General features: G+C 39.1%; 1 protein-coding gene across 3 annotated transcripts in view; it reads right to left on the reverse strand.

The window, feature by feature from the left end:
* The window catches only part of slc39a11 (solute carrier family 39, member 11), a 131,551-nt gene that overhangs the window by 104,017 nt on the left and 15,238 nt on the right, over nt 1-12,296 (reverse strand). For all 3 annotated transcript variants that reach the window (XM_080048743.1, XM_080048741.1, XM_080048742.1), the window contains exon 4: nt 3,634-3,792. In XM_080048743.1, coding sequence (XP_079904869.1) covers nt 3,634-3,792 — 159 coding nt within the window. The remainder of the gene's footprint in view (nt 1-3,633; nt 3,793-12,296) is intronic.

Raw genomic sequence — 12,296 nt, forward strand, 5'->3', positions numbered from 1 at the left:
ATTCGGACTTCGAATAAAAGTGATATCCCTACTTCAAACCATTCTAAAACAGCACACATGCTAACTTTACATACTGTATGTGTGCGCAGGCTTGTTTGTGTACGTATATGTGACATGTTCGTAGCTACCTCCTCTTTCTGTATCCACTGTGCCCAGCAGACTGTGTCCATACGTGCACGAGTGTTGTTTTATACGGTTGTGTGTCATCTCGTATGAGTATGCATGACTGTGGTGTGTCAGCCGCTCCTTCATATGTAATCGGTGTCACTGCCACTGTCCTGGTGTGACTGGAGGAGCTTAAGGCAACAGCTGTTCTCTGCTGCTCAGGCCTGCAACACTAAGTCTACAATTTCCCTTTATGTTAAACTCAGGTCAGAAGCAGGCTGAGAGATGTTTCCATTTAATAATCAGATATGTTTGACGTGGGGAGCATTATATTGATGAAATTCTGTTTTAGAACGGGGATACAATACAGTTATTCTTTAAATATTGACATTTCATTGTTCATGAAATTGTCGACTGGTTTGGCACCAGCCCTCAGCCTCTCAGAGCACAGTCATAAAGGGTCAGGTAATTGATTGTGTAGAGCAGGGGTGTCCAAACTACGGCCCGCGGGCCAACTGCGGCCCGCTTTTTATTGGCCCGCGACCGATTTAAAAAATATAATGTAATATGGCACTTTGAATTTTTTCTTTTTCTTTTTTGCATTTCTTAGTTAACCCACTAGTGCAGGGGTGTCAAATGATTGATTGGCCCGTGGCACATTTAAAAAATATAATGTAATATGGCCCTTTTAATTTTTTAATAATTTAAATGCACTCATTATATTACAGAGAAATATGTCCCAAAAAAGAAAAAGAGCACCAAGCCCATCCCAGAGGACCCTGCATAATATTTTATTTTAAATTAATATTATTATGGAAAATCCATGTGGTATAACCCCGGAACCCCTTTAGGAGGGTCTGGATCTCGGCTGGCTACTATTTTCACCCAGCTGGACATTGGAGGCAATAGCAGAAAACACTGGGTGTCTCAATGGCATTTAACAGTGGGCAATGATTTGGGCAGCGCTAACATTGGAGAGGGGCCCCCCCAATCAAATTATGCTTAGGGCCCCATGAAGGGTTGGGCCGGCTCTGAGGGGAAATGTGTCTGTTTAATGTGCAAGGAAAGTCTTGCCGTGAAGAAGGATTACAATTTACGAAGACATTATGAAACTAAACATCAGAGCAGCTACATGTCCTGATAAATGTATTACTTTTGCAAAGTGGCCCGGCCCTTCGTAGATTTTTCTGTATGTGGCCCTCAGTGAAAAAAGTTTGGACACCCCTGGTGTACAGTTACAACTACCTTGGAACTAGAATCACATAACAGATTTAATTCTAACATGAATGTGGTCTATGCCTAGCCTGGCTCCGCCCGCCCGCCTACTTCCGGTCAAATTTCATTTTCCCTTCAGTAGTCAGTCTGGGTGTACAGCGCATTTCCCAGATTATCCGGAGAATCTACAGTCGTCCAATCAGCGAACAGAGCGAGTGGCTGAGAACGATGACGTCGAAGTCGCGCTCCAGTTTCAGTTGAATGCTGCGTTCCTTTATACTCGGAAGAAGGAGATTTCCGACTTGGTAGTTCCGAGTTCCGAGTTCCGACCTGTCTGTGTTCCAGTGCATCTGCTCGCGAAAGTATGGACGCCTAAAACCTTTCTCGTCCAAATAACTAAACGTTAGGCTCTAACAAGTTACTGTTGCCAGGTACCGGTAGATTCATAGACTACAATAGTAGTAAAGTCGGAAATTTACGAGTTCCCCGTGCAACTGGAACGCACCGTCAGAAGCCGGCTCATGACACACGTGACGACCAAACGTGATGCAATTGGTTGGCTAATCCAGAGTGGCACTGGGCAGATCCAATAGTTTTAAACTTCGACAGACACTCGCCTCCAAGTGAGTGAACGTTTGCCAATTACAGCACTTCCAGACCTTCTGTACAAATGAAATGAAGTACGATGGTCTGGTTGGACCAGGCTAGTCTATGCCAGCTGTCTCATTCATATCAATGAATGTCGGTTACATTCAAGCCATTGCCAAATGAGTTGAGATAAAGTTGATTAAGCCTATCAGCTCCACAAAACTATCTCTGTATTTCTCAGTATGGCAGCATTTACAAACTGGTATCGCCACACAAAACTGGCGCAGGAGCTCAAAAAGCGCCATGAAATGTTTAAATTGTAGATTCTACTGCTAAGAAAAAACCTGGATGTACTGCAGGTGGAAAAAATCCATGCATTACATTACATTTAAATTAATTTAGCTGACGATTTTATCCAAAGCGACTTCCAGTACGTGCATTCAACCATGAAGGTACAAACTCAGAACAGCAAGAATGACGCATGTACATTAGCTTCAAATAAACCAAACTACAAAATGCCACATTTAAGTGCTACATGTAGGTGTAACATGTAAGTACAAGTTTTTCTTTCTTGTTTTACATTAATGCATCATCTTCATAACCAAGGTACAGTCTGAAGAGATGTGTTATAAGCCTGCGGTGGAAGATGTGTAGGCTTTCAGCTGTTGTCAATGGGGATCTTGTTGCACCATTATGTAAACAGGAGAGCAAACAGTCGGGATTTAGTCAAAATGACTGGGTGTCCCTTGCAGTGAGGGTGAAGCATGCAGATAGGTCGATGCAGAGCTGAGTGGGTGAGCTGGGGTGTAAGGTTTGACCATGTCCTGGATGTAAGCTGGGCCTGATCCGTTTGCAGCACAGTACGCACGTTCTTATATCTTTAATCGGATGCGGGCAACTACTGGTAGCAGGTGAAGGAAACGGAAGAGCGGTGTAGTGTGAGAGAATTTGGGTAGGTTGAAGACCAATTGAGATGCTTCATTCTGAATGAGCTGCAGTAGGCGGATGGCACTTTGCAGGCAGACCAGCAAGGAGGGAGTTGCAGTAGTCTAGGTGTGAGATGACAAGTGCCTGGACCAGAACCTGCACAGCCTTCTGGGTAAGAAGGGGACGGATCCTAATGTTGTAGAGCATGTATCTGCCCGGTCAACAAAGGCTTACCTCATGTAGATGCAGTGTCGTTGTAATTACCAATAATTAGCCTGTGTTTAATATTCTATTATTTTGCATGTTACAACAGTTGTTAAGACCATATTAACAATGTGACCTGAAAAAAACTCCCGCTGTGGACACGACCCTTGAGCTGTATGGGAGTTTTAAAAGATAAATGAGCCATTCGTGGTGGGAAGAATGAAGCTGATGCAGCGGTTGCATCAAGAGGGATGCAATAAACTATATACTTACTTTCTGTGTTCTCCAATTGTGACAAACAGGGAAACACATTCAAAAGTGTGATCTCACTTTACTATATGTATTGAAATGCTGTTCAAAGCAAGTCACATCAGCAACCTCATGAACACTTTCAAATACAACATTAAAAAACTGAAGCAGTGCTGCGCGTTTGACAGCTTTAGAAATCTAGCTTGTTATGTCTGCAAACATTTATAATACAATAACTGCTGAATCTGTATCAATAAGCAATCTCAGCAATGATGTCTGTATAACAAAATCATAATGATTCCCAATCCCTACAGCCCATACACATGTATTGTATGAGGTTCCTACCAGAAGGGGCATGGCCAGGTCGGCAAAGTAGACAAAGGCCGCACCAAGTGTGAATCCCACAGCCACGGGCACGAAAGCAAATGAGCCGTACTTCCCAGAATCCTCCGCCATGCCGATTGCCGGTGCCAGCAAGGACCAATAGGAAGCAGCCAACATTACCTGAGAGAAGCCAGGAAAAGAAAAAAGGAATTAAAAAAGAAAGTTGAAATACAGATACTTGTATTAATAACAAATATTAAGGCTAAGACTGACGAGCAAGATGACATTTCGGCACTATTCAAACATAGAAAGTTTAAACAGAACTTTCATTATGCATTAGAAAATATTAAGTGTACATACAGTCACCTTAAGAATAAATACTTTGATCGAGTGGATTTGAAGGTAATGTGATCTCAGCCATTGGGCTAAAAGAGGCACTCATCTGAACAGATTTGTTCTTAAGTTGCACGTGCGTGTGATGGCCTCATTACCGTTGACTCATATTTAGAATTTTCTCTCCGGCATAAACAAACATGTTTGTGTAGTTCAGACCTTTTGTAATCATGCACACAAAAATATATACAAAATAACTATGTTTATTTGTGTAAATACTGCCAACAAACATTACTGTTGACTTCCCTAAACACCGCAGGTTTAAATCTTAAATTGGATGTGAGTGCAGAGTGTCTGTATGCCGGTCTCCAGTGTATTCAGCATCCTTATAGGTAATTCGCCCTGAAAGCATATTCCAGTCCAAAGCCTAGTCAGTTTATATTAGTAGTCTAAGTCCAAAGATAGAGGAGAGGGTTCTGTATGACTGAATACACTGGTCTTCTCAAGTGTAAAGTATCCACAGGAAGATTCTACTGTCTATCAATTACTCTTCCCACATGCACATTTGTATTATGTTTGGGTTCTCGGAGCTCCTCTCTTAGCTGCCACAGTACCAGCAGTTAAAAAAGGCAAAACACGAGTCTGTGTTCAGGCCTGCAAATCAAAAGCAATGGATGCATTTATGTTGCTCTGCAGTCAGAAGCAGCACTTCAGAGTAACAGGCAGCTAGCATCGAACCAATCAGCTATGTCAATCAAGAGAAGTACAATAGAGTCGATTAATTTGGTTTGGATCAAAATCGAACTCTGTGAGCTGAGTTTTGGGAATTTAAGGTGAGAGCAATTTATTCTTTTCAAGTCCTGCACTCTTGAATTGTCAACGCCTGGCAGAAATTAAATCTTCACCATGATATCAGAGGACAAACAATCCTTTCCTTACCTTTATTTATCATTTTCCCTAGTGAGGACTCGTGCCTCTTTCATGTTGGTAATCAAAAACAACCCGTAGTTCCTTTTCCTTTTAAATGACATGAATGTCACATATTCTCTATCCACTCTCCAACCTTATCCCCATTGGGCTGCACAAAGCAATAAGCCAGGAGATGGAACCGAGTTACACAGTCAAAAGCAGAATGCTGTGTTCAACGGACGCAAGGTTTGGAACATAAGATGATTGATTTCTATTTATTTGACATCTTTATTTCAGAGAGATCAAAGAGAGGCCAGACAGAGAGTGAACCAAAACTGCACTTAGCTAGCAATAAAAGGGTGGGCAATATGACCGTCAATAATAATATTACAAGATTACAAGGTATTTGTGGAAAGAATATATAAAAGGATACTGTATATGAAATGTACTGAACCACAGTAGCCTTTTTATCCTGCCTATGTAATACAGTGCATTCAAAATAAATAAATATCTGTGCTTTTCTTTTAAGAACTCTCTGATCAAAGGCATTATCGAGGGCAATCATAAATATTTAACAAAAAACAGCGTATGGAAGCAATCTCTTCTTTAATAGAGAGTAGGCTTAAAGGAATTCATATTTTGGAAAAAATTTAAAATAAAAAAAATATATATATATATATAAAAAAAAGTGTTTATTTTAGTGTCCATATTGTCAGCTCTATAGCCTATTTATGATGCATTCCAGCATTCCATCTAAGGCTTATACAATTGATCATTCTGCACATATATCTATTTAGTGTGATCGATGCAGTGTGTTATGGGTAGCCATGTCCTTTAAGGCAAAACGCTGGACACCAACTTTATTTGAACTCTGCTTTAAAGGGCTACTTTTAGTAGACTAATTAACCTGATGAACAACTGCACAGCTAGTTTCAATTTTCAAGTTTCAATAGTTTGAAATTATAGCAGGGACTTTCATCCAAACATTATGGTTGGTCAAATGTAGCAGATGGTTCTTATCGTGTGATGTAATTTAACTTGTCAGATATTTCTCAATTTCTCAGCTTTGCCTCACACCTTGCTGCACAGGTGGCTATGGAGCTGGTTGTTCCCCCGTTTCTAATGTGTGTGTTAAGAAAGGTATCTGGGATACCAAATGGCAAAAACAAGGTGAGGAATATAATTTAGTTAAGCCGACTTTTTCTCAGACCATCAGATTGTATGGGTCAATAAGTAAATCTTACTTACGGTAATTCACCTGAGACACAAGAGTGGGAAACGCAATCTACTTTGTTTTTATTTTCTCAATTTTTCTGTGACCCTATTAACAACATTCTCCCTTCCTCTTCTTTTAACAATCCATTCTAAGCAAATACTTCTGCTCCTGCTTCCTCTAAGGTTCTTCTCTCCGTTTTGCATTTCAAGCAGCCAAACCCCAGGTTCATTCCATAATCTCTAGTCTCACTCATTAAATCTGAATACAAGACAGCCTCACGGCTATTGAAGCACCTGTCTTAACACTTGTGCCAGGACCCAATTACTGCTTTGTTAGCTCACTCAGAGCCAAATAGTCGACCTTTTTCAACTAGTTTCAGCTTCAGATATGAAGTCTTCCGCCATAGAAATTAAAAGAAAATGTACACATAGCTGGAATTCATCTGCATGCATTGATGTAGGCATTTTATGGTTTGAATTGTGCATAATAATAATATGTCAGTTAAAAATTTGTGTTGTTTTCATTATTAATATTTGCACTTTATTTCAATATTTTGACCCTGTTGTCTGACTGAACTGCACCTTTTAAACTCAAATTCACTTGGCAAATAATTAATATTCAAGACAGCAAACGAAGAAACACACAGGATCCTCCTCAGGCCTGCACATATAACATACAATGCGGATGAGAGCAAGAGGAAGGGCCTCTAACTGTGTTGTTCCTAGGTTGATTGTGCCAAAACTTTGGTCCAGCCCGAGATGTCTCAACAACTATTGGATGAATTGGCATGGAATTTGGTACATACATGGTCCTAATGCATTTGGTGATCCGCACACATCTACCACCTCCAGCCAGTCAACATTTTCACATATAAAGTGGAATATTTATGCATCTACTAGGTAGATTAGCAGACCACACTTTTGTATAGACATTCATGATACCCAGAGGTTCAATCTAGGTATTTCGGGTTCCACTGACCTTCTATCTAGAACCACCAAGAGGTTGATGTCTTTGGTTTAAAGTTCAAATGTCAACAATTGAATGAGTTTTCCTGAAATTTGGTACAAACATTCTCGGTCACGTACATTTTCGTCTACTTCCTCCCGCAGTTTCCATATGCATATTTTGGAAAGCCATTTTTTTTTACCAGATATTAATCCTGTCTTTATAAAGAGCCGATAGCATTGCAGTTCTTTATCTTGTCCATGAACATATACAAACTGTCACAAATACATACGAAGAATAAGAAAATCTAAATAAATGGACTAAAGCAAATCAACCAATTACTGGCCCTTTGCATTGATTACTGGCCCTTTGCATTGACCTACTGTAAGTACAATAACTGCAGCACACAATACAATAAGTGTATTCACAGCAAGGGTATAAGAAGAAATAATTGATTGAGCTCCAACTGTTAATTAATACATTTAAACATAAACCAGCAAGCGTTGAATAGGTGTCATGTGGCATTGGGTTCATACTTCTTTCTTTGTTGGCAGACCAAAATGTATTTGAGTAGCTTGGCACAATCTGTGAGCATTGCCATCATAAATGTATCTCTTGATAAGGTGAATCAACCGGCTCTCTCAGTTCATCAGCTCTGTTTAAAGTCAGGCCGTCGAGATAAGGAGTCTAAAATAAAACTACTTGGCAATTTGTGATCACCAGACAAATTAGTTTCCAACACATTTTGAATAACTGATATTTCAGGCACAATGGATTTAAAATTATAGTAATACTATTCCTCCTTGCAACACTTGGAATAAACCATTTCTCAATTTGACTAAATATAAGATACACAGGAAGACAGACATGGCAACACTTTTAGCTTCACCAAACCACTCTCTACAGCATCTCAAAATGCCTTTCATTACTAACAACTTTCTTCTAGACACCATGGAGTGCTATGGTCTTGCAAAGATTCTGGTTATCATCTAGATTCATGTCCTGGCATAATCAGTCCACAGTCAGTGATTTCCCTGCAGAGTTTTGAGCTTCCAATTGAGCAAAGTACCATCAATAATAGAAACTAACAGTGAGTCATCTAATACTTTCATAATTATATTGTTTTAAAATGTTGAACACATGATGTGCATGGTCCCTGCGATAAAATATAAATGTATTATCAGAAGGCCACACACTTTATACTTGTATAAAACTGCTTGTGTATAGACATGAAAAAATGCTGGGCATGAATCGAAAACTAAAAAGTCCAAATACTTATTGTTGCACTGTTTGTGTAGATTATACAGCACAAAGAATAGCAGAATTGGTACCACGAAAAGCGTGTGGTCGGAGATATGCTTTTGGATATACTATGTCAGCACTGGTAAATGTTATTAGTTTTTGGTGTAAAGTGTGTATGTGTTTGTGACGTTTAGAATGTCTCAGACCCACAGTCTGGCACAAAATACCCTGAATAAAGTGATGAATTGTAAATAAAGTAATTTATTTACATGAATGGTAAACATTAAAGATGAGCTTGAGGGTTATGCTCATGAGTTCTGTTCCATTGTTGTGTAGAAAGAAAAAAAATAGTAAGCTTTTATCTTTCCTAAGGGCGATTTGTTGCCTGTTGAAGGCTTTCAGTTCCTAGAGTCTCTTAAATTCCTGCAGTAGTTTTCGCCAGTGGTGGTTAGTGGCTAATCACAGCCTGTGGCAAATGGAGAAATAAGCTGGATAGAGATAGTTTGATTGATTGCTGGAATACAAACAGGCATAAAACGACTCGACTTGCCCGACAGAGAAGTCCTACTTTACAGGAAGAGCATTTACTGGCTCTGTGAAGTACTGGGCAGGTATGGAAATATGTCCTTCATTATAGTATGCCGGTTCTCTCTCCATAAACCCCTAGATTTACGGATAAAGCTAAATTGATCCTCAAGAGGGTTCTGCTTAGATTATCCTATCAAGATGTGTCAATTTCATTGCTCCTCTCTAATGGCCCGTAACCCTTGTCAGTGCCAAATATACCACCATGGAGAAGATGTTTACATTCAATTTCCCACTTCCATCAATTCCTCGTCCTTTGTGACATGTCTTCTCTTCCATCCATCATGCCCCTGTCTATCTGGGAGATAAAACTGTCAAAGCTGTCCACTTTCTCCCACTTCATTTCGCGCTTCAAAGCGTAATCGATCATCTATGACTCAGTCTGTCATCGTAAGTAATCTTGCTCAACCTGCACTGCAACTATCATTTCATTTAGGTGTCGTCTTCAATAAAGACACTATATTTCTTATTTCTCTGTAGGTCTTCCTCTTCCATCATGGGAATTCCTCATTGCTTGTTATTTTTATGTTTGGCTGAAAGAAGTTTACTAATTCATATGTGAAAGGGGAGAGGTATCCAATATGTAATCAATTGCCAAAAATCTGGCTATCCAGATAATTACACAGGTAAACTACATGTATTAAATATTTCCCTCAACTTTTCTTGCAATGTAAGGAAAAGCTCTAAAGAAGCATTCTGAAGTCATGACAATAAAAATAAATGTATCATATTAAAAAACGCATCTACAACCAATGCTTGGATCTTTGTGAGGCAGAATTGTAAGACGCTATGGGGGCGCCCTTAGCTCAGTTGGTAGGGCGCCCCCCCCATGGGCCTCGGCCAGCAGCAGACCGGGGTTCGATTCCAGCCCGCGGTCGTTCTCTGCATGTCACTGCCCTCTCTGCCCCATTTCAACTCTGTCTCTAGACTATCAATAAAGCATAAAAATGCCAAAAAAAATTCTTGAAAAAAAAAAGAAAAATTGTAAGATGCTTACAATGACAGTTTGCTTAGTCGGCATGGTGCTTATCATGTTTGGCATTTAAAATGAGCAATGCACACAGCTAAGATTAATGGGAATGTCATCGGTTTAGCAGGTATTTGGTCATAAATCAACATTTTGCACAAAATAATTATTAAACTTTAGACCTTGATTGTATACAATCCCACAGCAATCCATCCTACAGATGTCGAGACAGTTAATTCAAAACCCCATGGTGAAGCTAGGGTAGGATTCTGGTATAACAAAATCCATTAGGATTCATCCTCTGGGGTACCATGGAAGTCATTCAAAATTGCAATGGCAATCAATCCAATAGAGGTTGAAGTGTTGGTGTGTTCACCACTACAATTACTATTGCCTTCTCTAGGGCAAATCCGCCAGCATTGCTTAATACACATTCATCCATATTTTTGTAATTCCAAATGTCACATTAGAATCAATTAAAGTTGAGTGCTTTCCAAGGATAATCAGTTATCAGTTCAGAGGGTTCAAAAGCTATGGATCTCTTACTGCTTGTAATTTAATGTACACACAACTCATTATAAAAGAGAACTTTACTAACAAATGGTGATCAAATCATTGAGTGGTAAGGTATAAGTTATCACCAGTTCTGTAGACACATATCAATACATGCTTGGCGTATGGCTCACTTGGGATGAGCATCCATTTGCTTAATTGATCAAAGGACCATTCTTCAATAGAGGGCTTAAATCATACTCACCCTACATACCTTGTTACCCTTCGTTCTGTCTTTCTACATATTTATGATTGCACAAAGGACAACGTACAGGGATACAAGGCAAGATAAGCCAAAAGCTCTTGGGCTGACGATGGAAAGACAAGAGCAAACTGAGAGGCACAAACTGTCAATACAGAATAGCCTGAAACGGGATAATGCATATTTGCCTTTTCTGTTGAATCCAACACTTGTGGCAATCAAGACTAAGGCTTCCATCTCTACTGTCATATATTATTTACCAACTGCATTATTCGGTTGTAAATGTGAGTTTGCATTCGGAAAATACCAAATAGTGTTTCTATTTATCAGTTGAAAATGCAAATAACGTTTTCCCACAATTAAATAATGTATTCCAACAAAAAAGGGCAACTGAGGGATGTTTATTAAGGATTTTCAGACCACCATTATTGGCTGACTGTCGAGTTGAATTTGCCCTTGTATAATAGAAGCACCAGAATGCTACTATGCTGGGTGAACAGAAGAAACTTGGCACATACAATATGCATTCTAAGACGTTGTTTTTGTTCAGATGGGCAAACTAGGATACGATGGAAACGAGTCTAAACAATTAGCCTTTGTGTCTGATTTATGATTGACAGCTGAGCACTGCAGCAGATGAAACGGGGAGCGAGGGAAACGGTAAGACAACAAACAACAAAAACTCATCAGTGACAGGCGGTGTGAAGAAGCTGCAAGACATAGATAGCAAGACTTTATTCTAAAGTGAATTTGAGTCTTGCTCTTAATTATTGCTGTAGCCAATCCTATAATCACAATGTCTAACATAATAGCTCACATACCTTTTGGACCTGTTTCTTTTGGATTATCTTAATTACCCTTACCCTATCTTTATTAATATCAATTTTTTCTCTCTCTCAGAGGTCAACTTTCTGTTAACTGAAAAAATGTTCAAGGAGAAACACCTGACTTTGTTCCCTTAAATAAGTTGTATTGAACTCCACCAAATTTAACTAAGGAGAAAGGTGATTCAATATCGGTATTGTTATAATCTTGTATTTTTTTGCTTTTTTTAAAGGTTCATTATTTGTTACAGTTGTTCCAGTCATACTTATGTTTCATTCTTAATTATTTACAACATGTCTATAACTGTGAAACCCTTTAAGTCTAGCAATGCAACAGGGCAAAAACATAAAGTACTTAGCAATGAAGAAGACATTCACTTTTATAATTCACAGTGGTTTCTACAAAGCACAAAGTAATTATAGGAGCAAATGTCAATTGAGCCCTGGCAGACTTGGAATACTTGAAATCAAATTATGCTTAAAAACAATCAAATCATGGAGGCATCAAAACTTTGTTTGCTTCTTTTGAAAAAGGGCAAAAACGCTTGAGGAACTGAAAGCATTACACATGAAGAGAAAAACATTGTCAAAATTTTTCTACGACACCAGACACCTGAAGGAGGCAATCATCTGTTGCTTTTAATGTAAAGATCAAATGCGTGTCCTGAATGAGAGTGGAGGGAAAATCGGAAGCGCAGTTCACTCTAAAGGCTGGAAAGCCTGCCACTAATCTGCATTCATGAGAAAGCTTTAAATCGTAATTGTACGGCGAAGAAGTTTCATCAACGTCCACAATAGAATATCTATAGCAGACGACTCCCAATATCGCTGAAGAAATCTGCAACATTTAATTAAGACTTAGAAAGTAAACTGTATATATATAAATAATATAATATATATATATATATA

This window comes from Ammodytes marinus (assembly GCF_949987685.1).
Source record: "Ammodytes marinus genome assembly, chromosome: 20".
Lineage (NCBI taxonomy): Eukaryota > Metazoa > Chordata > Actinopteri > Uranoscopiformes > Ammodytidae > Ammodytes > Ammodytes marinus.